The 27,827-nt window shown below is 42.0% G+C and overlaps 1 protein-coding gene across 4 annotated transcripts in view; it reads left to right on the top strand.

Annotated features, from left to right (window-relative positions):
• dpp6a (dipeptidyl-peptidase 6a) overlaps positions 1-27,827 on the top strand; it is a 642,400-nt gene that overhangs the window by 449,857 nt on the left and 164,716 nt on the right. For all 4 annotated transcript variants that reach the window (XM_059971851.1, XM_059971852.1, XM_059971853.1 and 1 more), the window contains exon 8: positions 25,558-25,678. In XM_059971851.1, coding sequence (XP_059827834.1) covers positions 25,558-25,678 — 121 coding nt within the window. The remainder of the gene's footprint in view (positions 1-25,557; positions 25,679-27,827) is intronic.

Below are 27,827 nucleotides of genomic sequence, written 5' to 3' on the forward strand. Positions count from 1 at the left end.
GGCCCCACAACCATTTCAAAGGTTCCCTCTGAGCTACTGTCCATCCTGACTTGCATCTGCACAGATGCTTGTCAGTCTTTGCTGTTTGTCATTGTTTCTTTTGTGTTTCTTTATTCTACTGTGAATGCCTGCAAGAAAATGTGTCTCAGAAAATGGTGAATTTGCTTTGAACTTCAATGTGCCTTCATTGTCACTGGGTTTGATCCTGTAAGTGCCACCCCAATATGCACAAAATGCCAGAGGAACTCAGCAGGCCAGGCAGCATCAATGGAGAAGAGTAAACAATCGACGTTTCCAACCAAGACACCGACTGTTGACTCCTCTTCCATGGATGCTGCCTGTCCTGCTGAGTCCCTCCAGCATTTTGTGTGTGTTGCTTTGATTTCCATCATCTGTAGATCTTCCCATGTTTGTGATTTGACTCCCACCCCAATAGTACTGCGAGAATTATTTCGCTGGAGAGATTGCAGTGGGGTTCGAAACCAGGTCAGCACCACCTTCTGAAAGGCAAATCTGTGCTGACTTTTGCACAAAGGGTTGTTGAAGGCCAGTTGATCAAAGAATGTAGTGACATCAACACAATTATGCTTCTGATGTAAGAAATAATTATGCAAAGTTACTTGTTGCAAGACTAAGATTAAAAACTCCTATGTCCTAGTATTATGAGTGGACCTGATCTGAACTTCAGCAATATCCATAGTAAATCTTACAACACATATGGATTAAATGCCTTTTGGACACTCATTTTTTAATATTTTGATGACAAAAAAGATTGTTGAACTTTGTATAATGGAATAATAAATCAGCGATGATGGAACGGCAGTGTAGATTCAATGGGCTGAAAGGCCTAATTCTTCTCCTATTTCTTATGGTCTTATAGGAACTTTGTAAGGATTAGGGCTCGTAACTTGACTCAGAATCACATAAGGACTTTTCAACTGCAGCTCCTCTGCCTGAACCTGTGCTGTGGAGGTTCAGTCACTGAGCTCATAGAGAACTGAGATTGATGCACCCCGGATCAAAGGTAACGAGGATAGATCAGGAGAACGATCTTGAGAAAAAGACGAGCCTTGATAGACCATGTTGGAGGGACCGAGTGGCCTTCTTTGCTCATTTGAAGTCGATGGGCCTCTTTCGTTGAAGTTTGGAAGAATGTGAGGTGACCTTATTCAAATGTATAACCTCCTCAGTGAGTTTAAGAGGGCAGATACAGAGTAGTTTTCATGAGTGGGAGAGTCGAGAACTAAAGGGACAAAGCAGCAAGATGAAGATCAGTCGGTTAAAACTGACCTGTAGAAATTCTGCTCTCGCTTGTCAGGGGATCTCTGCAATTCTTTACCACCATGGATAGTGGGGGCCTGATCTTTTAACGTATTTAAGGCAAAGATAGATTATTGACTCAATTACCTCAATATAGGTTATCAAATAAAGAACTCTGAAATAAGGTTTAATCCAATTTAAGAGTTAATAGCATAATTTCAGTTTGCATGCATCAACTTCATATTCAGTTTACCAGTCCTACCTTTCACATATTAAATCAGAAGATTTATGGCTTGTATTCAAATTCTTACCCAAATGAGATAAAATTGGCCTCACTCAATCACTCCAACAAGTAGTCTTCTCTGAGTTCCCTTCTTGCCAAAATTATTCTCAGATTGTCGCCACCAATGTCTCAGTCAGCCCTTCTTTTACATGATATATTTTTCTTCCAACCTTACTAAGGCATTCTTTGTTCTTACCCCGGTTTAGGAACTCATGATTGAGTAGTCAATCATTCAGATTTTCAGTCACTCAACAACAAAACACATCTGTTTCCTTTCCTCTTTCCCATCATTATCTTCGAACTGGGCCTCATCAATGTTGATCACCCATCACAATCAACATCCAGGATAAGGCAAGCAAGAGCATGCATTTTCTCATCAGCCAGAGAATTCTTTAAATTGTAAGAGGTGCCTGTGCTTCACAATTCATCAGGAGTGTTTTGTCCACAGAACTGCATCACAGCTCCCAAAGCATCCTTATCTCTTCATTCTGTTCTCCTGAGTGGAGCAACATAAAAGAGCATTGTTCACAGAGCTATCTCAGCACAACTCTACTTCCTCACATTGAAATTTATCTAGAATATATAGAACGCAGAACGGTACTGGCCCTTCAGCCCACAATACTGTGCTGATCTGTTAATCTATTACAAAATCAATCTAACAATTCCCACCCACATAAATCTGCATTTTTCTTTCATTGATATAACATATAACAATCACAGCATGGAAACAGGCCATCTCGGCCCTCCTAGTCTGTGCCGAAATCTTAATCTCACCTAGTCCCACCTACCCGCACTCAGCCCATAACCCTCCACTCCTTTCCTGTCCATATACCTATCCAATTTTACCTTAAATGACACAACTGAACTGGCCTCTACTACTTCTACAGGAAGTTCATTCCACACAGCTATCACTCTCTGAGTAAAGAAATACCCCTTCGTGTTTCCCTTAAACTTCTGCCCCCTAACTCTCAAATCATGTCCTCTCGTTTGAATCTCCCCTACTCTCAATAGAAACAGCCTATTCACGTCAACTCTGTCTATCCCTCTCAAAATTTTAAATACCTTGATCAAATCCCCCCTCAACCTTCTACGCTCCAATGAATAGAGACCTAACTTGTTCAACCTTTCTCTGTAACTTAAGTGCTGAAACCCAGCTAACATCCTAGTAAATCGTCTCTGCACTCTCTCTAATTTATTGATATCTTTCCTATAATTCGGTGACCAGAACTGTACACAATATTCCAAATTTGGCCTTACCAATGCCTTGTACAATTTTAACATTACATCCTAACTTCTGTACTCAATACTCTGATTTATAAAGGCCAGCGTTCCAAAAGCCTTCTTCACCACCCTATCTACATGAGACTCCACCTTCAGGGAACTATGCGCGGTTATTCCTAGATCCCTCAATGCCCTACCATTTACCCTGTATGTTCTATTTGGATTATTCCTGCCAAAATGTAGAACCTCACACTTCTCAGCATTAAACTCCATCTGCCAACGTTCAACTTAAGAGACTCTTAGATGTTCCTAATGTACAGAATCTGCCTCTGTTACCACCTCTGGCAAGTTAATCTATGCACCCGCCACTCTCTGTGTGAAACGTATTACCTCTGACATCCTCCTATACTTTCCTTAAATCACCTTAAAAGTTATGCCCCTGGTATTAGACATCTGGCCCGCCTTTATTGTGCTCTTTCTTCTATAGTTCCCGGCATTCTTTCCAGTCAGAGTCGTCCCAAAGCCTGAAGAATATTAGACATTGTGGTGACTCATTTCCTGGCACATCCGAACCGGCTCACAATTAGCCAGCTTTCCGGCTAAGGGAGATAGCCTTCGGGGGTTGGAACTGGTTGAGGGAGGCTTAAAAGTGAGGCTGAGGATTTCGAATAAAGCTTTTTCTTCGACTGCAGTTACCGACTCCGCATTGTAATTTTAGTGCTGCGTGTAGCACACCGCTACAATTGGTGACCCCGACGGTCCAAACGATTTTTGGACCAGAAATGACCGACGCCGCCTCTGTTCATGCGGTTTCGTTGAAACTGCTGGGTTTCTGGACACAGCGACCGAACCTATGGTTCCAGCAAGCCGAAGCCCAATTCCACGTTCGCCAGATCACCTCAGAAGACACCCGCTACTACTACGTGGTGAGCTCCCTCGACCAGGACACAGCAGCCCAGGTCACGGAGTTTTGTAGCAGTGTGCTACAACATCTTGTTTCCAGCTGCAACATCCAAGATTGTTTAATGCCATTTCCACTACACGAGTGTGAAGGAGAACAAAATAATTGTTACTCCAGATCCGATGCATTATAGAAAAACAATAAGATAAAGACCACAAAACCAAAAAGCGCAATAAATGCAAGGTATACATTTTGAAAGACTGAAGAACTGAGAGATATAGGAAAGAGATTTGTGGTCAGCAATAGATTGTAGTTAGGTTCAGCTTCATTTAATTATCACATGCGCGTTGAAACGTACTTTGAAACATGTCATTGGCCAACACATCCTATGGATGTGCTTAGGACAGCCTGCATGTGTCACTGCCTGTTCCAGAGCCGGCACATCATGGTCAGCAGTGCAACAGAAACAAAATAACCACAGCAAAACCAGCCCCTTTCTTCCCTCCCATCCACCACCCACCCACCCGTTCACACAAACAGACCACCCTCCAACCCCAGGACAGGCGACCTCCGGTCCTCCAGTGGAATCGTGGTCTGGCCGACATTAAGACTCTGACTTCCCCAGTAGATTCACACTCTCAGAACTTTGGCCATCGGGCTTGGACTTTTGGAATTCTCTTCCAACTTTGGGCTTCAATGTTTGGTATCGAACCTGGAACTCACCAATGACGGGACCCTGAACTCCTATTGAATGATGATATATTATATATATATCCTATTAACCCTTATATGGCCCTTGTGGCTAGAAGGATCGGGGGTATGGAGAGAAAGCAGATACAGGGTTCTGAGTTGGTTGATCAGCCATGATCATACTGAATGGCGGTGCAGGCTTGAAGGGCCGAATGGCCTACTCCTGCACCTTTTTTCTATGTTTCTATGTTTATATACTGTTCAGGTCAAATTTGACCCATTTTGACATTTGACAGCAGTAAAAACACACTAAATGCCGTTTCTTAAGCCGAGATTTGATGACTTTTCCTAAACAGACATACTTTATTGATCCCGAGGGAAACTGGGTTTTGTTACAGTCGCACCAACCAAGAATAGTGTAGAAATATAGCAATATAAAACCATAAATAATTAAATAATAATAAGTAAATTTTTCTAAGTGGAAATAAGTCCTATTGGCTCAGGGTGTCTGACACTCCGGGGGAGGAGCTGTAAAGTTTGATGGCCACAGGTAGGAATGACTTCCTATGCCGCTCAGTGTTACATCTCGGTGGAATGAGTCTCTGGCTGAATGTACTCCTGTGCCTAACCAATACATTATGGAGTGGATGGGAGACATTGTCCAAGATGGCATGCAACTTGGACAGCATCCTCTTTTCAGACACCACCGTCAGAGAGTCCAGTTCCACCCCCACAACATCACTGGCCTTACGAATGAGTTTGTTGATTCTGTTGGCGTCTGCTACCCTCAGCCTGCTGCCCCAGCACACAACAGCAAACATGATAGCACTGGCCACCACCGACTCATAAAACATCCTCAGCATCGTCCAGCAGATGTTAAAGGACCTCAGTCTCATCAGGAAGTAGAGACGGCTCTGACCTTTCTTGTAGACAGCCTCAGTGTTCTTTGACCAGTTCAGTTTATTGTCAATTCATATCCCCAGGTATTTGTAATCCTCCTTCATGTCCACACTGACCCCTTGGATGGAAACAGGGGTCACCGGTGCCTTAGCCCTCCTCAGGTCCACCACCAGCTCCTTAGTCTTTTTCACATTAAGCTGCAGATGATTCTGCTCGCACCATGTGACAAAGTTTCCCACCGTAGCCCTGTACTCAGCCTCATCTCCCTTGCTGATGCATCCAACTATGGCAGAGTCATCAGAAAACTTCTGAAGATGGCAAGACTCTGTGCAGTAGTTGAAGTGACCCAAAATGTGCAAAAATGAATATATTTAAAAATTTTATACTTTTGTACAGGTGCCAGAAATTGAGGCTGTTCCAGGTCAAATTTGACCCGTATCTATTGAAATGGATTTTAGATCTCTGAAACATTAAATAAGGATTAATCACCCATTTATTAATGTCAGGTAGGCTACTTGGTATAGATGCTTGTTATGAGGAATTCTTGGGCCAGGTCAAAATTGACCCAGACCATACTGTGAAGGTATAGAATATGAACAGTATGTAAGGGTTAAGGGGAGGGAGGGAGGGAAGGAGAGAAGGAGAGAGAGAGAGAGAGAGGGGGAGAGATTTCAATCTTACAACCTTTCCAGTCTCATCAGCAGAGACTGTAGCTGCCTCAGCCTGATAAAATCCCCATTTTACAGTCAGTCTATGGGCCGAATTTTCATTTTAAGGAGTAATCCTTTCAGCGCTTGAGGTTGTCAGCATTATCCATCATCGGAGTTCTCTTCTGCACCAGTTCGCCTCAGACGAGGCGATGGTCCACGGCCAGACACACTAACATTGCCTCAGCTGGCACCTTTGATGAATCTTGAGTGCATGCTTACTGACAGCTACCATCACTTTCTTGATGTGTGATGTGTGTGCACCCAAGTGCCGTCTCTTGCTGTGGGAGCGCATAATTTAGCAGACACACGGATTTCTGGTTTTATGTGGGGTTACGCTGAACTCATTAACGCATTGATAATGCGAGAGTTGAGCTGTAATTTTCCTGGATTGCAAAGATAGAGGAAATTAAACAAGCCCACAACTTTGCTTTACACACTCTGTAGTCCTTTTATTAAGAAGCTCCTGTTCCTGATAATGTGGCCACTGAGCGTATATTCGTGATCTTCTGCTGCTGTAGCCCATCCACTTCAAGGTTTGATATGTTGTGTGTTCAGAGATGCTCTTCTGCACACCACTGTTGCAATGTGTGGTGATTTGAGTTACGGTCACCTTCCTGTCAGATTGAACCAGTCTGGCCATTCTACTCTGACCTCTCATTGGCAAAATATTTATGCCCACAGAACTGCCATTTTTTTCTGTTTTTCACACCATTCTCTGTAAACTCTAGAGACTGCTGTGCATTAAAATCCCAGGAGATCAGCAGATCCTGAGATACTCAAACCACCCCATCTGGCACCAACAATCACTCCATGGTCAAAGTTGCTTAGTTCAAATTTCTTCCCCATTCTGATGTTTGGCCTGAACAACAACTGAATCTCTCAACCATGTCTGCATTGAGTTGCTATCACGTGATTGGATGATTAGATATTTGTATTAACATACAGATGTACCTAATAAAGTGGCCACTGAGTGTATAATTCATTTACTCTTTTAAAAAAAAATGGACACATGACACAAAAGGAGAGGAAGGTACATAGAACATACAGCACAGGAACAGACCCTTCAGCCCATAATGTTGTGACAAACCAAATAAATTAGTAATCAAATGACCAACTAAGCTAATCTCTTTTGCCTACATAATGTCCATATCCTTCCATTTTTCTCTCATTCATGTGCCTATCTAAACACCTCTAAAAGTCCCTGAAGTATCTAGCATCACCCTAGGCAGTGCATTCCAAACACCCACCACTCTCTGTATAAAAAAACTTGCCCCTCAGGTTTTTTTTAAATTACTCCCTTTCTCTTTAAATGGTATTAGATATTCTAGATCAGCTGGTGGTGTAGTGGCATCAGCACTGGACTCCGAGGCAGATGGTCCTGAGTTCAAGCCCAGTCAGATCCCAACCTGGGCTGCAGCAGTATCTGCGCGGAAGAAAGGCCTGGCAATCTACTTCTCTAACTTGCCATGAAAACTCTATGGACCCTACGGTCCATGTGGTCGCAAAGAGTCAGACTTGGCTTAATGATTGACCAAGAACAAATTAGATATTTCCACCCTGGGAAAGAGGTAATGACTGTCTATTCTATTTATGCCTTCCATAATCTTCATAAATCTGTCAGATCTCCCCTCAGCTGCCATCACTCCAGAGAAAACAAGACAAGATTGTCCAACCTTTTGTGATAGCACATGCCCTCTAATCCAGGCAGCATCCTGGTTAACCTCTTCCGCACGCTCCCCAAAGCCTCGATATTCTTCCTGTAGTGGGGTGACCAAATCAGTAATCCAGTGCAATCTAAATGGATTTTTATTAAAGCTGCAACTTTTGACTTCTGAATTCAATGATAAGATAGAGGCAGGGAAGTAGTTTCCACTGATAGGTGAGACTAGAACTAGGGGACATAGCCTCAAGATTCAGGGGAGTAGATTAAGGACAGAGATGAGGACGAACTGTTTTTCCCAGAGAGTGGTAAATCTGTGGAATTCTCCACTTAATGAAATAATGGAGGTTGCCTCAGTAAATATAATTAAGACAAGATTAGTTAGATTTTTGCATAGTAAGGGAATTAAGGGTGATGGGGAAAAGGCAGGGAGGTGGAGATGAGTCCATGGCCAGATCAGCCATGATCTTATTGAATGGTGGGGCACACTCAAAGGGCCAGATGGCCTACTCCTGCCCCTATTTCTTATGTTCTTGTGCCTCAACTAATAAAGACAAGTATACCATATGACTTCTTAAAAACGGTTGACTTTAACGGGTAGATTTAGAGGATCTAAATTCTTGAGCTAAAGAGTTAGCCAGGCAAAGGGTTGGCCATTAATGGTGGGGTGGAGGTGCTGAGAGAGGAAAGATTGCAGACTTCAAATAGGGGCGAGACCATAGAGCTAGGAGAAGATCCTGAGAGCTGAGGAAGGGACTTCAACACACCAGCTTTAAGTCAGGCATGTGGTTAGCATTAGGGAAAATAGATGGAAGTTAATCGAGATCAGCCAGGAAAGGGATTGAATAGGAATTGAGAGACCTGCGAGGTAATCTTACAAGCTCCATTTATTCATTCACGTTGGTCAGTTGGCAAATTGTACTGAGGTACAGAGAAGAACTTCGTTTTACATACAGGCCATTTCATCACATCAGTACATTGACATAGTAGAAAGGAAAAACAATTAAATAAAATACAGAATAAAGGGAAAGTGCAGTGCAGGCAGACAATAATGAACAAGTTCTGGACAGGTTAGATGGTGATGTCAGAATCCATCTTGCCATACAAGGAGCCATTATAACAGCAGGGTAGAAGCTGTCCTGGAGCCTGCTGATACATGCTTTTAGGCTTTTCTATCTTCTCCCCAATGGGAGAGGGGAGAAAAGAGAATGTCTGGGGTCAGTGGGGTCTTTGATTATGCTGGCTGCCTTACTAAGGCAGTGAAAAGTATAGACAGTTCATCATATGGACTGTGTACATATAAAGCAGAGTTTGCTAGGTTCTTCATTTGTAAGGAAATAAAATGTTACAGGGAGCAGGCATGAAAATGGGGCTGAGAGGGATAATAAATTAGCCATGATGGAATACCAGTGCAGACTCAATGGGCTGAATGGCTTAATTCTGTTCCTATGTCTTATGCTCTACGGTCAAAAAGGGGAGACTGGGTCCTGTGATGTGCTCTGCATGTTTTTGTGGTCATAGGCAGAGCAGTTAGCTTACCAAGCCATTTTGCCTCCAGACAGAATGCTTTCTATGTGGGACTTTTGAATAGATGACAGAGGACTATTTAATGGAAGTGTTTATGGAAATCCTGTTCTTTGTTAGAACAGCCCTACCATACAAAATTAGCCAAGAAGCTGAACAGCTAGGCATTAGTTCTTGGTGCTGGCTCCAGTGATTTTGACTTGGGTAATAATCCACCCACACGCTTTCAGCAGTGTTATAGAAAAGCCTCTTCAAGGTAGACGAGTGTTTTCCTTGATCAGTTTGATAGCTTACTCCCACTAAATCTCAACTCACAGCACAGCTGCATCAACAGTGAAAGATGAGCCAGGCATTTATCAGAACCATGCCCCATTCAAGAAGGATTTATTTTTCTCTCATTTAATGAGTATGTTTGGAAAATTCTCTGAACAACTGCACACAATTTCATCTTCTAGAAAATGAATGCCTTTTGGACGACAGTTACTCAGAAGTAATAAATAAAAACCAACAGTGCACAGTGGCTCACTTGGACGATTCTGACCTGCATTGCTGTCCATGTGGTGTTTGCATGCTCTCACTGAGACCTTCGACTATTTGGTTCTTGAACCAACCTGCACAATCCTGATCTCTTATGACTATTTGATCATTTTGGACCAGTTATTTTCTTGCTCCTTTTGTGTTCTTCATTTGATAACTTTATACATGTTGTTACGTTACGTTGTTCTTGTATATTTTATATATCTGGAGCTACTGTGTGCCTGTAATACCACTGCAAGGAAGTTTTCCATCACTTACATGTACTCGTGCATATGACAATAAACTTGACTTGGACTTCAGGCAGATTTCCTCCAGGTTCTCTATTTTTTTCCCCATATTGGAAAGTTACGTGGGTTAATTGGCTTCTGTAAGTTGCTCCTAATGTGTACAAAAGTTCAAAGTACATTTATTATTAAAGTAAAAGTACTTTCTACAACCTTTAGATTTGTCTCCTTACAGGCAGCCATAAGACAAAGAAACCTAAAAGAACCCATTAAAACAAAGAAAACACCCGCTGTGCAAAGAGAAACAAATCGTGCAAACAATATAAGTAAGCAAATAGCTTACTTAGCAAATGGGTGAGCATTAGAAGATGGGGGAGTTGATTGGTAGAATAAAATAGGATTAGTATAGGACTGGGTATAATTGGGTGCTTAATAGTCAGAATTGCCAGGTCCAGTTTCTGTGTTGGAAGGCACTATGGTATTAGATTAAGCAACATGCACAACACGCTGGAGGAACTCAGCATCCGTACAAATGAGCAGTCAATGTCTTGGCCTGAAACGTTGGCTGTTCGTTTCCACAGATGCTGCCCGACCTGCTGAGTTCCTCCAGCGTGTTGCTTTGACCCCAGCATCTGCAGAGTATTTTGTGTTTATGGTATTAGATTGTTGTCATGTGTACTGAATTACAGTGAAAAGTGCTTGTTTTGTACACCATCCAGGCAGTTCAAAGTTTAAAGTAAATTTATTTTCATAGTACATATATTTCACCATACACTGCCCTGAGATTCATTTTCTTGTGGGCATTTACAGTAGAACAAAGAAACGCAATGGAATCAGTGAAAAGCTGCACACAAAGATCAACAAATGCCTAATGTGCAAAAGAAGACCATGTCTGCAAAAAAAATGTATAAGCAATATATTGAACATAAGTTGTAGAGTCCTTGAAAGTGAGTCCATAGGTTATGGAATCAGTTAAGTGTTACGGTGAGTGGGTTATCCATGCTGGTTCAGGAGTTGGACATTTGAAGAGTACTAACTGTTCCTGAACCTGGTGATGTTGAAACTCAGGCTCCTGTGCCTCTTCCCTGATGGCAACAGTGAGAAGAGAGCATGATCTGGATAGTGGGGGTCCTTGATGATGGGTGCTGCTTTCTAGGTGGGAATGTGTGGGGCACATTCCTGTGATGTACTGGGCAGCGTTCAATACTTTTTTTGGTAAGCTTTTTGATTCCTAGCATGGCTGTTACCCTACTAGACTGTGATGCAATCAGTCAGTATACACCCCACTGTGCATCTATAGAAGTTTTAGGTGGCATGCCAAATCCGCACGAACTCCTAAGAACGTAGAGGTACTTCTGTTCCTTCTGTGGAATCGTGCAATGGTACTTAGCTGCTGGTTCCAGAAGAGATCCTCTGAAATCATAATGCCAAGGAATTTTCAGTTACCAACCCTCTCCACCTCTGATATGCTATTCACAGTGTTACGTACCCTGTAACTGGATGTCTAGCCAGCAGAGAAAGAAGAATTCATTGGAGTCTGGTGGTACTATACTAAAGGTGTTTATTAATAAAAAATAAGCAAAATCATATCAATAATGCAAATATACATATAAAACAAGTTAGCAGTAATAAACCTAAAAGTGTAGGAATAATAATAATCAGTAATAAACAAGCTCTATCGATGTCTAGGGGTAAATAAATTGTCATAGAAAAGTATAAAGTTCAGTTCATAAGTGCTGATGTAGTTATGGTTGTTGTATTGTAATTGTTGGAGAGAGAGAGAGAGAGAGAGCGAGCGAGATGTAACAGCTACAGTCAGGCAAACCTTCCTTTGCTTTCTTAATCCGTCGTATCGGTGTGGTCATTCAGTTATGACCTCTCCGTCCTTCTGCTAGACTGTTCTTCTGTGGTGGACTCATCACCCTGGCATGAGTGGACACACACACAAGTCCCCACCAGCTCTGCTTTAACACTGATAGCCTTAATGACCGACCTCCTGGTTCGGTCTTCGAAGCCCCCACCTTTCTTGTGGGTTCCAACACTTAATCAGTGTCCACTGGCTTGTCTGGAGGGTGTCTCTCCAGACCTGTCTTTTATCCTACTCACAGGGACTCAGCTATCCATCAGTCCTGAATGACTTGTGTCCATCAAATAAGGCCATTCCTTCAGTCCACTGAGGAATGTTTATGAGCAAACTATTGTCCTTGCAGCGAAACAGTAAATAATTAAAAAAAAGGAGTCACAATACGGTTAATCAGCAATTTTCCCCTCTCTCTTATCTGTCGCCGATGTTCTTGCTTGTTTTTCCGTCTCTCTTTCTCATGATCAGCATAGCAACAGTAATAGTTCGTGGTTCTCAGGAGGGGAATGGTTAACTCTGTACCCCATTGTCCATCAAGTCTGTTCATCACTCATAACAACAGGTATATTGAGGTCATAAGGAAAAGTAATGCGGAATAAAATGTTGCAGCTACAGAGAAAGTGCAGTGTAGGTAGACAAATAGGTGTAAGGGCTAAAATGAGATAGATTAGGAGATCAAGAGTTCATCACAAGTATAACAGAGGTTCATTCAAGATAACAGCAGAATAGATATTGTCATTGAATCTCACTGTATGTGGTTTCAAACTTTTATATCCTCTTCACGACAGGAGAGGGGAGAAGAGACGATGGCCATGGTGGGAGGCATCCTTGGCTATGTAACTATAACTCTCTGACTGATGTTTTCCAGGGAGACATTTGTTAACGCTGAATGTGATCCAATGCAATGTCATCTTCATCAATCTGTAGCATGTTGCCAACGCAATATATCCTGCCGCAAAAGCAATTCCACGGAATCAGAGCTCAGATCATGCCCACTCAGCCTGTTTGAGATTATTTCAGCCTCTAACAGAAAAATGTCATCTGTCTCACTCCATCACTCATTTCCCTTGATATCAAATGGTATTGCTTTTGAAGGTCCTGATAGACCCCATTTCATGAGAGATAATGAAGTTCACATTCCAATCACACAATAGTTCCAAAACAATTTCTCAATTGTATCCTTAACTCAAATCTTGAAATCTGGACTTCCTGGTCTTGGAATCCTTTACTGATGGGAAAAGCTTCCCGCAGCATACCCTCTCATCCCCAGTCATGATTTTGACTTTTCAATAAAATCGTCAGTCACAGCCTCTCCAGTCTGACCCTCTAACTGAAAGCTATCATCCTTAAAGCCATCTAGTTTCTTTTTGTCTTCACACCTCTGGAATCTTGTCATTCTCCTAAGAGCATGGTTGCCAGGGTATTCCGTGTTTCATTGACCGGAAAGTTCATTGGAGACTTCCTGAGGTTGTAAAAAGTGCTATAAAATACATGTCTCCATCATGTTCAAATTAATTCAAATATAAGAAGTAAATGGTAAACAATAAAACCTATAAATGTGTTTGTATAAAATACTAAATGTTGGATATACTCATCCCATCAGGGGAGAAAAACTGAATTAACATTCTCGATCAATAAATATTCACCAATCTGAAACATTAACTGTTTCTCTCTCTCTAAAGGTGCTGCAGAGCATATTTCTGTTTTATCTCAAATGAACATTGTCTGGGGTACTTACTTTGTAGTGGAGAGCATTTGCTGAAGTATCCTCGACATCTGCTTTACTGGTTGGGTTAAGTTGTTCTCTGATCTCGGCAGTTCATTTGCAAACTTTTCATTCACTCAATCCAACCATCAAACACTCGAGCTACACATTTTATGAGTTATTTCCAACATCTGCTTTACTCATTGAAGTTCCAAGCAGAGTACACAGCATCCGTATCAAAAGGCTGCCATCACATGGACAGTGGCTAAGCTAAACTGTATACGTAAACATTGCTTCAGGCATCACCACTGCCTTGGCCGCTAATTCTTTTAAATGTTCTGCTATCATAAGCAAAGTCATAAGGTCATAAAGTTTTGTAACATAGAAACAGGTCCTTTGGCTCATCTGGTCTGTGCCAATCTGTTTCTCTGCCTAATCACATCTACCTGCTCATACAAACTTCTCTTAATTATTGCAATTGAACCCACTTCCACTGGCAGCTCCTTCCACCTCTAAGTAAAGAAGTTCTCCCTCAGGTTCCCCTTAAATATTTCACCTTTCATCCTTAACCTATGACCTCTAGCTCTAATCCCACACAAACTCAGGAAAAAGCCTTCAGGTACTTACCCATATTTACCTCTTGTAATTTTCTCTGTGAGATCTCCCCTCATTGTCTTACACTTCTACGCCTGTTCAACCTTTCCCTATAACTCAGATTCTCAAGTTCCTACAACATGCTTCTAAATTTCCTCTGCACTCTTCAAGCTTATTGGTATTTTTCTTGTAGGTACGTGATCAGAACTGCACAATTCAGCCTCAACAACTTCAATATAACGTCTCCACTCCTGTGCTCAGGACTCTGATGTATGAAGGGCAATGTGCCAACAGTTCTTTTAAGCCCTATCTACCTATGATGTCACTTTCAATAAATTATAAATCTGTATTCCTTGTTGCATTTATTGTATCAGACACATCAGTGCTCTACCATTCACCGTGTATGTTCCACCCTGCTTTGTCCTCCCAAAGTACAATACTCCACACTTGCCTGAATTATGTTCCATCTGCCATTTTGCGACCTATTTGTCCAGCTGGTCCAAATCATGCTGTAAGCTTTGATAACCTTCTCACTGTCCACTACACCCCCGACATTGGTGTCATCCACAAATTTGCTGATCCAGAGTACTACATTATCATCTAAATCTTTAATATTAGATGATAAACAACAACAAACTGGGCACTAATCCCCACGGCACAGTCATTAGTAGCAGGGCTCCAGTCAGAGAGACAACAATTTACTACCACTCTATCGAAGTCAAAATAAGTCAAAGTAAATTTATTGTCAAACTACATATATACTGTATGTTAGCACCTGTATGTTACCACCTTAAGATTCATTTTCTTGCAGGCATTTCTTCTCCTGCTGTGCTAACGCAGAATCAAATTTGCTTCATCATCCTGAGTGCTAAGTAACTGAACCTGCTTGAACAAGCTCCCATGCAGGGATTTGTCCACATAGACAACATCCACTGCCTTTCCTAGAAAGCTCCTCGAAAAATAATCTGTAAGATTGTTCAGGCATGACCTATCACGCACAAAACCATGTTGACTCTCTCTTATCAAGCCTGCCCATCTAAATACTTATATATTCTGTCCCGTAGGGCCTGTCTTGTACGACTTAACAACATTAGCTATCCTCCAGTTCTCCAGTACCTCTCATGTGGCTAAGGACATTTTAAATACTTCTGTCAGAGCCCCTGCAATATAACCATATAACAATTACAGCACAGAAACAGGACATTTCGGTCCTTCTAGTCCATGCCGAACGCTTACTCTCACCTAGTCCCACTGGCCCGCACTCAGCCCATAACCCTCCATTCCTTTCCTGTCCATATACCTATCCAATTTTACTTTAAATGACAATACTGAACCTGCCTCTACCACTTCTACTGGAAGCTCGTTCCACACAGCTACCACTCTCTGAGTAAAGAAATTCCCCCTCGTGTTACCCTTAAACTTTTGTCCCCTAACTCTCAATTCATGTCCTATTGTTTGAATCTCCCCTACTCTCAATGGAAAAAACCTATCCATGTCAACTCGATCTATCCCCCTCATTATTTTAAATACCTCTATCAAGTCTCCCCTCAACCTTCTACACTCCAAAGAATAAAGACCTAACTTGTTCAGCCTTTCCATGTAACTTAGGTGCTGGAACCCAGGTAACATTCTAGTAAATCTTCTCTGTACTCTCTCTATTTTGTTGATATCTTTCCTATAATTCGATGACCAGAACTGTACACAATACTCCAAATTTGGCCTTACCAATGCCTTGTACAATTTTAACATTACATCCCAACTCATATACTCAATGCTCTGATTTATAAAGGCCAGCATACCAAAAGCTTTCTTCAGCATCCTTTCCTCATCTACACTAGTCCGAGGGGACATCTTGTCAGGCCCTGGGGATTCAACCACCCTAATTTACCCCAAGACAGCAAGCACCTCCTCCTCTGTAACCCGTATAAGGTCAATGACTTTTCTGCTCTTTTGCCTGAGGTCCATAGCCTCTGTATCCATCTCCTGAGTAAATACAGATGCAAAAAAAAAGTCCATTTAAAATCTCTCCCATCTCTTTCAGCTTCATGCGTAGATGAACATGTTAATCTTCAAGTGGACAAATTATGTATCTTGCAATTCTTTTGCTCTTAATATATCTGTAGAAGCCTTTGAGATCTCCTTCAACTTGCTTGCCAGAGCAAATTCATGACTTCTTTTAGCACTCCGATTTGTAGGTCTCTCTGCAAAGTGAATATGCAAGTTAACTTCACCTCCGAGTGTCTGCTTTTATTTATTTGATCTGTAGTTGTACAGACATAACAAACGGGCAACAATTACAAGCCTGAATGTCAGCGAGTATCACCAACTGAACCAACAGTTACAAGATGACGGTACTTGTAGGAAAGGAGAGAGACAGTGAGAGGAAAGAGTGAGCCAGTACAGAGAGAGCAGTCACGGATGCTAGCACAGGGATGCACAGTCACCGTGTGAGATGCACAACTATCAAAGCTAAAAGTGAAAATAAAGTGAGGATGGCCGTAGTCAGGAAAGTTGATGTGTTGGATAGTGCTAATGAGGACTGGGAATTTTATATCAAGAGCGTTGAACTGTATTTTAATAGCTAATGACATGGATGAGGATAGGAATGTCCCCACACTTGTTAGTTTAATGTGTGTTAAAACATACGGGCTCTTACGCAACCTAGTAACTCCTGAAAAAACAGCAAGCAAGATGTTTGGCAAAACTGTTGAAATTTTACAAAATCCCTTGACCTCAAAACCACTAGTAATAGCTAAGATTCTAAATTTCATAAATGGAACTAGTCAAAGAATGAAAGTTTTTCTGAAGACATTGCAGAACTGCACAAACTTTCCCAATACTGTGACTTTAGAGATGGACTTTCTGATGCATTAAGGGACAGGCTTGAATGTGGCATGCATAGACAAAGCACTCTGAAGAGGGTACTGTGAGAAAGAGACCTAACATCAGGGATTCACCATGGCAATATAAGACCATAAGACATAGGAGCAGAATTAGGCCATCTAGCCCCTTGGGTCTGCTCCGCCATTCAATCATGGCTGATCCGCTGATCCTTTTTTTTTCTATCTCCTCCTCAACCCTAGTTCCTGGCCTTCACCTCGTAAACTTTGATGTCATGTCCAACCAAGAACCTCTCTATGTCTGCCTTAAATACACCCAACAACCTGGCCTTCACAGTTGCACGTGGCAATAAATTCTACAAATTCACCACCCTTTGGCTAAAGAAATTTCTCCGCATCTCTGTTTTGAAAGGGTGACACTCTATCTTGAGGCTATGCCCTCTTGTCCTAGACACTCCCACCTTGGGAAACATGTCAAAGGCCTTCTGAAAGTCCAAATATACAACATCCACTGCATCCTCTTTATCTATACTACTTGTAATCTCCTCAAAAAATTCCAACAGGTTTGTCTGGCAGGATTTTCCCTGAAGGAAACCATGCTGACTTTGTACTAGTTTGTCCCTGTGTCACCAAGTACTCCATCAACTTATCCTTAACAATTGAGTCTGACATCTTCCTAACCACTGAGGTCAGGCGAGCTGGTCTATAATTTCCTTTCTGCTGCTTTCTTCCGGGAGTGGAGTAACATTTGCAATTTTCCAGTCCTCTGGCACTATGCCAGAGTCCAATGATTTTTGAAAGATCATTTCTAATGACATCACAATCTCTAACGCTACCTCTTTCAAAACCCTAGGGTGTAGTTCCTCTGGTCTGGGTGACTTATGTATCTTTAGGTCTTTCAGCTTTTTGAGCATCTTCTCTCTTGTAACAGTAACTGCACCCACTTGTTTTCTTTCACACACTACAGTAACAGGCATACTGGTAGTGTCTTCCACAGTGAAGACTGACACAAAATACTCATTTAGTTCATCAGCCATCTCCTTGTCCCCCATTATTATTTCTCCTGCCTTTTTTACCAATGGTCCTATATCCACTCTCATTTCTCTTTTATTTTTAACATACTTGAAAAAAACTTTCACTATCCACTTTGATATTATTTGCTAACTTGCTTTCATATTTCATCTTTTCCCTTCTAATGATTCTTTTAGTTGCTCTCTATAGTTTGTTAAAAACTTCCCAGTCCGCTATCTTCCCACTAATTTTTGCTTTGTTATATGCCCTTTCCTTTGCTTTTGCAATAGCTTTGACTTCCCTTGTCAGCCATGGTGATATTATTTTACCATTTAAGTATTTCTTCATTTTTGGAACACACATGTCCTACACCTTCCTTATTTTACCCAGAAACACACACCATTGCTGTTCTGCTGACATCCCTGCCAGCAGCTCCTTCCAATTTACTTTGGCCAACTCCTCTCTCATACCACTGTAATTTCCTTCACACCACTGAAATACTGCTACATCGGACTTCATTTTGTCCCTATCAAATTTCAAGTTGAACACAATCGTATTGTGATCACTGATTCCTAAGGGTTCTTTTACCTTATGCTCTCTAATCACCTCCAGTTCATTACATAACACCCAATCCAGTATAGCTGATCCCCTAGTAGGCTCAACGACAAACCACTCTAAAAAGCCACCTCTTAGGCATTCAACAAACTCACTCTCTTGAGATCCATTACCAACCTGATTTTCCCAATTGACCTACATGTTAAAATCTCCCATGACTACCATAACATTGCCCTTTTGACTCGCCTTTTCTATTTCCTGTTGTAACCTGTGGTCCACCTCCCCGCCACTGTTGGGAGGCCTGTATATAACTGACATCAACGTTCTTTTACCCTTGCAGTTTCTTAACTCAACCCACAAGGATTCAACATCTTCCAATCCTATGTCACATCTTCCTACTGATTTGATGCCAATGGAGACAGAGGTACAAGATGTGTCAGAACTATAGCAAAAGAGTTTAGAATGTAAAACACACAAAATATCCCTGAATGGTAGCAAAAAGGCAAAAATGTTCTTGATGTAGCAAATTCTCCCATAATGCAATTGACTATTTGTTCAAAGAAAATGTTTGCAGAAAGTGTCCCAGACAAGGCCACATAGAGAGAGTGTGCAAGTCAGACAATAAACACAACCGACGAAAAAAATCCACACAGAGTGAAAAGTTTCAAAGACAAAGCTAAACAACTATATGAAGTGAGTGAATGTGAAACTGAATCAGACACACAGAGTCTGACAAAGGTGAGCTGAAATGCCTGGAAGTGCAGTACTGAAGCAGATCGAAAAATCATATGGATCACAACAGAAGTGACTGGTGTAAAAGTGAAAATGACTCTGGATATAGGGTCAACTTTGTAATTTCAGAGTCTAACTACAACAGACTGTTTTCTAAGCTACCATTAGCAAAACTTTGATGATGTTGAAGATCGACACAGGTGAAAAAGTGTCTCCCAAAGGCAAACTGAAAGTGAATGTGATGTGTGGAGACAAAACACAGCAGTTAAAGCTTTATGTGTTGAAAAATGGAGGGCTAGCAATTTTTGGACGTGAACGTTTGAGAAAAATCCAACTAAACTAGCATATAATCAAAGCTCTCAATGTATCATCAACCAGCAACTGTAGCCCAAATGGTAACATTAAACAGAGACAGTCACAGCTGCTTAATGATAATGAGAAGGTGTTTGTGCAGGGTATTGGTAAACTCGCCACGGAGGCCAGAATTGAACTGGATGAAGCAGCAACACAAAGATTCCATAAAGCGTGTCCAGTTCCTATGCACTATTCCTTAAAGTGGATGCTGAACTTCAGAGCTTGGAGGCATCTGGTATTCTCCCAAGGTTGAGTGGACCAATTGGGCCATACCATCCTGGTGATCAAGGAAGGGAGGGCTGGAGCTGTTCGCATATGTGGGGACTTCAAGTGAGCACCAACCCTGTGTTGCGTACTATGCAGTATCCCCTGCCATGATTAGAAGACATTTTTGCATATTTGCCAGGTGGGGAGAGATTGACTTCTCACAAACCCATCTGCAAATAGAGATTGGGGAGTCAAGCAGTAAGTTCCTCACAATCAACACTCACAAGGGGCTGTTCCAGTATAATAGTTTCATCTTTGGCGTCACATCAGCTCCAGCAATTTGGCAAAGAGCAATGTACCAAGTGTGGCAAGATATCCCAGGAACACAGCATTACCTTGATGACATCATCGTGACAGGCAAGAATGATGAAGAGCACCTCCAGAAGTTTGGCTCACTGTTTACCAGGCTGAGTGAGTGTGGTCTGGGTGCAAAGAGAGAGAAATGTGAGTTTTTCGAGAATGAAATCTCATATTGTAGATATGTCATTGACAAGCATGACTTACATAACTCAAAAGAGAAGATTGAAGCAGTGCTGCAGGCACTCAAACTAGAAAATGTGTCACAACTCGGATCATACTTGAGCCTTGTAAACTACTATCACTGGTTTCTCCCAAACATTGCCACAGTGCTGCTTCCACTGAATGCACTGAATGTCCTGTTATGGACAGGAGCAAGGAGGGAATGGTCAGAAAGATGTGAAAGAACATTCAAGGAAACAAAGAGACTAAAAACGTCCAATGAAGTGCTCACTCATTATGACCCATCTTTGCCCACCTGACTGTCATGCAATGCATCCCCTTATGGCATTGGTGCCATTTTGTCACACACTATGAAAGATGGATATGAACATCTGTTTGCGTTTGCTTCAAGATCGCCGACGAGCGCAGAATGCAGCTATGCACAGATTGACCAAGAGGCCCTCAGTCTAGTGTGGGGACTAAAGAAGTTCTACCATTACCTCTACAGACAAAAGTTTACTCTAGTGACAGATCATCTGCCCTTTGTGCCCATTGTCAATCAAAGGAAGGAATCCCAGTAATGATTGCTACCCGGTTGCAATGATGGGCATTCTTTCTTGGAGCCCACTCTTATGACATAGAGTTCAAGGTTACCAAACAACATAGCGACACTGACGGCTTATCATATCTTTTACCGTTGAAAACTGAAGAAGCAAAATCTTTATTCTGTGACCCAGCAGAGGAGTTTCACACAGCATTGGTGGACGAGCTACCAGTAACAAATTCTGAAATACGAAGAAAAACCAGGAATGACCTGACCTTGTCAAAAGTCTATGACATCATCTGTTGGTATTTCAAAGAATGCTGATGTGTGGATCTTGTTTTTGTGGTTCCCTCTAAACTGTGCACCAGAGTGTGAGAGAACCTGCAGAAAGGACACCTGGCTACAGTCAAGATGAAGAGTCTTGCCTAGAGACACATGTGGTGGCTTGGGATAGATAGATTGAAGCCTTAACCAAAAGCTGTTGAGGATGCCACAAAGTTCAAAATGCACCCCCAGCGGCACCTTTACCCCCATGGGAGTGGCCGTCATCACCATGGCAAAGAGTACATATTGACTTTGCTGGGCCATTCATGGACTCCATGTTTCTGATTGCTGTGGATGCTCATTCGAAGTGGCCTGTGGTCACACCAATGAAGTCAAGCATATCAGAAAAGACAGTTTCCATTCTGAGAATTATCTTCTTCAGAAAAAATTGTGAATGACAATGGACCACAATACACATCAGAAGAGTTCAGACTATTCATGAGGAAAAATGACATCAAACATTTCAAATCATCTCACCACCACCCAGCAATGAATGGGTTAGCTGAAAAACTTGTCTAAACCTTCAAGAAGTCCAATAAAACTTTGAGCTAGGAGGACATTTCTCTTCAGCACAAGGTGGACAGCTCCCATTTTGTGTATCAGAGCTCTATTCGTGCGATGACAAATCAAGCACCCACAATGCTGTTCATGAGCAGGAATCTGAGATCTCTCTTAGACCTCCTGAAACCAGATCTATGGAGGGAGTTTCAGAATAAACAGGCCAGCCAGTTGCAAAGGAAATTAGCAAGGAGTTTCAAGGTTGGACAAGAAACCCTAGCACTTGATTACTGAAAAGACAAGTGGACACTCGGTAGGATAGCTACAAGAACTGGACCACTGATGTACACAGTGGATGTTGGTGATCGGACATGGATCAACCGAAGAACACGCCTGGGTCCTCCAGCAAGATGGACACATTGCATCCACTGGACTTCCCTTTCGGTGATGATCATGTCACTAACAGTAGCATGACACCTGCAACAGAGAAAGTTGTCTTTGACAACACACCTACCAAACCTGATGCCACTCCATAGGTCCAGAGGCGTTGTCGTGAAAGGAACAGAGCACTACCCAAAAGACTGGATCTTTAGTATAGTGAAGTTAATTACGGGCTGTCATTAAAAAATCAAGCAAACAGTTATTGTGAAAGCATGTTAATTTGAATATGATCTGTTAAAGGGAAATTGGATGTTTTGTTACAGATACAGTTTCATGTTACTTTATTCTAAAGAGAGGAAGTGTAGTGAACGGATCTATTTCTTTTAGTACAATGACTCCCCTTTGCACTAATTATTGACTAATAACCTACCAATGCACATGGATTTGTTACTCTCTCTACAAAGTGAATATACAAGTTAACTTCACCTCTGAGAGTGTGCCTTTATTTATTTGATATGTAGTTGTACAGACTCAGCACCTCATGGGTTTTCTTGCATTTCTTATACTCAAGTACCTCATTTGTTCCTTGCTGCCTATGCCTGCACCTCCTACTCCTTCTTGACCAGGGCCTTGATCTTTCTTTAAATCCAATGTTCCCCGAACCTATTTTCCTTGTCTTATATCCTAACAGGAGCATACAAATGCTCTACTCTCAAATTTTCACTTTTGAAGGCCTCCAACTTACTAAGCATCCCATTGCCAGAAACTTATCCCAATCCATACATCCCAGTCCTTTCCGTTGTCATCAAAATTGGCCTTTCGCTAATTTAGAACTTCATCTTGATTGCCAATCCAATCCTTAATTACTTGAAACGACCAGTGAATAGTAGTATTCTGTGACCGCTTCTTTTCACATATTATGTCAATAATTTAGATGACAGAACTGATTGCTTTGTGGCCAAGATAGGTGGAGGGGTAGGTAGGTAGTGCTGAGGAAGCAAGGATTCTACAAAAGGATTTAGACAGATTAGGAGAATGGGCAGAAAAGTGGCCGATGGAATATAGTATAGGGAAGTGTATGGTCATGCACTTTGGTAGAAGGAATAAAGGCTTAGACTATTTTCTAAATGTGGAGAAAATTCAAAAATCAGAGGTGCAAATGGACTTGCGAGCACTTGCGCAGGTTTCCCTAAAGGTTAACTTCCATGTTGAATTGATGCTAAGGAGGGGAACTGCAATGTTAGCATTCGTTTCAGAATGACTAGAATGTAAGAGAAAGGGTGTGATGCTGAGGATTTATAAGACATCAGTGAGGCCTCAGATGGAGTACTGTGAGTAGTTTTGGGCCCTTTATCCAAGATAAGATGAGCTATCATTGGAGAGGGTCCTGAGGAGGTTCACATGAATGATTCTGGGAATGAAAGGGTTAACATAAGAGGAATGTTTGATGGCTCTGAGCCTGCACTCACTAGAATGTAGAAGAATGAGGAGGGATCTTATTGAAACGTATTGAATATTGAAAGGCCTAGATAGAGTGGATACAGAGAGGATGTTTCTTGTAATTGGTGAGTCTAGGATGAGAGGGCACAGCCTTAGAATAGAGGAACATCCATTTAGAACAGAGATAAGGAGGAAATTCTTTTGCCAAAGGGTGGGGGGGGGCATGAATCTGTGGAATTCAATTCTGAGGACCACAGTGGAGGCCAAATCATTGAGTATATTTAAAGTGGAGGTTGATAGGTTCTTGATTTGTCAGGGTGTCAAAGATTACAGGAGAAGGCAGGACAATGGGGTTGAAAGGGTTAATAAATCAGCTGTGATGCAATGAAAGGAGCAGGCACAATGAACAAATGTCCTGATTCTGCTCCTACGTCTAAAGGTCTTATGGCCTAACTGATGGGATCATGATGACTAGATCAAAAGTGTTCTGCTGCGCACACTTCTCTCACCTGCCCTGTCTCGTTCCCTAAAGGGATGTCCAGTAATACCACCCCCTCTATCATGTCTAAATAAAACAACCCCGAAACGTTGAGGTCCCAGTCCTGCTCCTCTTGCAGCCAAGTCTCACTAATAGATACGATGCCATAATTCCATGTGGTGATTTCTGCTCTAATCTTCTTCACCTTACCAACAATGCTCCTTCCATTGAAATAGACGCAGCTCAGAATATTATTCCCACCTTTCAATTTCTGTCTTTGCATGTCGGCCTAAAATCATCTTTGCCGCACAAACAGGTGAAGGTACAAGGCTAAGAGAGAAGATAGCGGACCACGGAAGTGAGGGAAGGAGGAGGGGAAGCAAAGACAGGTGATGGGCAACTGTGGAGAAGAGAAGACCTGAGTAGGGAACCTGTATGAAGAATGGACAAAGAAAGAAGGATGGAGGGAGGAGTTTTCTTCCGGTGTCCTCTGTGAGCTCATGTGTTTCCTCCAGATGCTCCAGTTTCCTCCCACAGTCCAAAGTTGTACCAGTCAAAGGGTCAAAAGTTCACTTACTATCAAAACATGTATCCGTATACAACTCTGAAATTTGTCTTCTCCAGATAGCCATGAAGCAAAGATAGAACATGAGAGTCATTCAGAGAGAAACATCAAGCCCACTGCTCAACACAAAAAAAAATGGCATCTCAATCCTGATCATCAACCCCTTCCAAAACCACCCTCTCCCAACACAAAGTGGAACTCGAATATCACCCCCCAAAAAATCATCCCCTCCCCCACACAAAAAACCAACAGAACACAACAGAATGTCAACCCTCAAACACCCTCCCCTTGCACAACTAAAGAGAAAAGCAACAGGCGATTAAGAAAACACAGAACATAAAAACCATGGGCCTGAAGAAGTCCACAATCCATGAATGGAACCACAATACCATCCTGCAATATCACCTGCGTTCATTGAAAGAGAGGGCCACCACACGAGGCAGAGAGACCTATCTGTCTGCCACAGCGAGCCACACAGTGACACAGACTCACAGACTCCTTCTCCGGCAGGCAGGCAGTCATCTTCCGCGTTCGTCTCGATGTTCCAGTCTTCCTCCACACTTTCATCGGCCGTAAATGGTGAAATGGAGTCGAACATCGGCTCATGCCCTGTGCTGGAGTCTCTGTGCATCGAAGCCATGCTCGCTTCCCGGAATCTTCTCAGAGGCAGCAGAGACTGCATCATTTAAATGGTCTCCAAACTGTCAAACACAGGCTCTAACAGTCCCAGAGTCACATTTAAGGTGAAAAACAGATGCAAGAGAAGTATAACAGATATTCTTGTGAGCTATCTGGAAGATGTCGACTGGAGAGATGTTGTACACTGGTGCCATCTTGACTGTTGCGAATTGCCCTATGATTAGGCAAGTGTTAAATTGGTGAGATGCTGGGCATCTCCTTGGGCTGGAAAAGCCTGTTCCACACTATATCTCCAAATAATTAAATAGATAGTCAGATTCATTTGTATGTTATGCAGTTCTCGGTTGCCCTGATTTTGTTTCTTGCCCTAAATCCCACGTTGTTATTCCTTGTTGAACAGATTTTCATCTTTGAGAACAACATCTTCTATCAACTTAACGTTCATAGTCAAGCCATACGTCTGGTAGCAACTGGGAAGGAGGGGATCATTTTCAATGGCCTGAGTGATTGGTTATATGAAGGTAAGGCTGATGTGTCCATTAAATGAAGTGCTGTTACTGTTGGCTCTGCACTGCTACTAAGCTATAATCTCCGATAAAATTGATTGTATTTTTATTGTAACAACTGATCTGCAAAAACTCTCAATGCAAAACTTCAGATCAGATCCAGATTCAGTTTCATCACAGGTACATTCATAAAACCATAAGATATACAAACAGAATTAGGCCATTCAGCCCATCGAGTCTGCTCTATCTTTCCAACATGACTGATTTATTAACCCTCTCAACACCATTCTCCCTGTAACCTTTGATGCCCAGAGTAATCAAGAATCTGTCAACTTCCGCGTCAAATATATCCAATAACTTGGCTTCTGCAGCGGTCTGTGACAATGAATTTCACAGATTCATCACCAGCTGGCTAAAGATATTCCTCCTCAAGCTGATTTAAATGGATGTCCCTCTGTTCTGATGCTGTGCTCTCTGGTACTAGACTCCCCCACTATAGGAAACTTTGTCTCCACATCCACTCTATCTGTACTGTGCCCTGGTACCGTAAAGCCTTGTGATAACCACTACACTATCGTGCTGCCCACCAAACCAGACAGTAATGGCTGATGTGAGGATGTTCTCTACAATGGCAGTGCAACCATATAACAATTACAGCACAGAAACAGGCCATCTCGGCCCTTCTAGTCCGTGCTGAACACTTACTCTCACCTCGTCCCACTGGCCCGCACTCAGCCCATAACCCTCCATTCCTTTCCCGTCCATATCCTTTTCCAATTTTACTTCAAATGACATTACCGAACCTGCCTCTACCACTACTGGAAGCTCGTTCCACAAAGCTACCACTCTCTGAGTAAAGAAATTCCCCCTTGTGTTACCCTTAAACTTTTGCACCCTAACTCTCAACTCATGTCCTCTTGTTTGAATCTCCCCTACTCTCAATGGAAAAAGCCTATCCTATCCACATCAACTCTATCTATCCCCCTCATAATTTTAAGTATGTCTATCAAGTCCCCCCTCAACCTTCTACACTCCAAAGAATAAAGACCTAACTTGTTCAACCTTCCCCTGTAACTTAGTTGCTGAAACCCAGGTAACATTCTAGTAAATCTTCTTTATATTCTCTCTATTTTGTTGACATCTTTCCTATAATTCGGTGACCAGAACTGTATACAATGCTCCAAATTTGGCCTCACCAATGCCTTGTACAATTTTAACATTACATCCCAACTCCTATACTCAATGCTCTGATTTATAAAGGCCAACATACCAAAAGTTTTCTTCACCACCTTATCCACATGAGATTCCACCTTCAGGGAACTATGCACCATTATTCCTAGATCACTCTGTTCCACTGCGTTCTTCAATGCCCTACCATTTACAATCTATGTTCTATTTGGATTATTCCTACCAAAATGTAGCACCTCACACTTATCAGCATTAAACTCCATCTGCCATCGTTCAGCTCACTCTTCTAACTGGCCTAAATCTCTCTGAAAGCTCTGAAAACCTACTTCATTATCCACAATGCGGCCTATCTTAGTATCATCTGCATACTTACTAATCCAATTTACCACCCCATCATCCAGATCATTAATGTATATGACAAACAACATTGGACCCAGTACAGATCCCTGAGGCACACCACTAGTCACCGGCCTCCAACCTGACAAACAGTTATCCACCACTACTCTCTGGCATCTCCCATCCAGCCGCTGATGAATCCACTTTACTACTTCAATATTAATAACTAACGATTGAACCTTCCTAACTAGCCTTCTGTGCAGAATCTCATCAAAGGCCTTACTGAAGTCCATATAGACAACATCCATTGCTTTACCCTCGTCAACTTTCCTCATAACCTCTTCAAAAAATTCAATAAGATTTGTCAAACATGACCTTCCACATACAAATCCATGCTGACTGTTCCTAATCAGACCCTGTCTATCTAGATAATTACATATACCATCTCTAAGAATACTTTCCATTAATTTACCCACCACTGACGTCAAACTGACAGGCTTATAATTGTTAGGTTTATTCTTAGAACCCTTTTTAAACAATGGAACCACATGAGCAATATGCCAATCCTCCAGCACCATCCCCGTTTCTAATGACATGTGAAATATTTCTGTCAGAGCCCCTGCTATTTTGACAGTAACTT

This window comes from Hypanus sabinus, chromosome 6 (assembly GCF_030144855.1).
Source record: "Hypanus sabinus isolate sHypSab1 chromosome 6, sHypSab1.hap1, whole genome shotgun sequence".
In the NCBI taxonomy this organism is placed as follows: domain Eukaryota; kingdom Metazoa; phylum Chordata; class Chondrichthyes; order Myliobatiformes; family Dasyatidae; genus Hypanus; species Hypanus sabinus.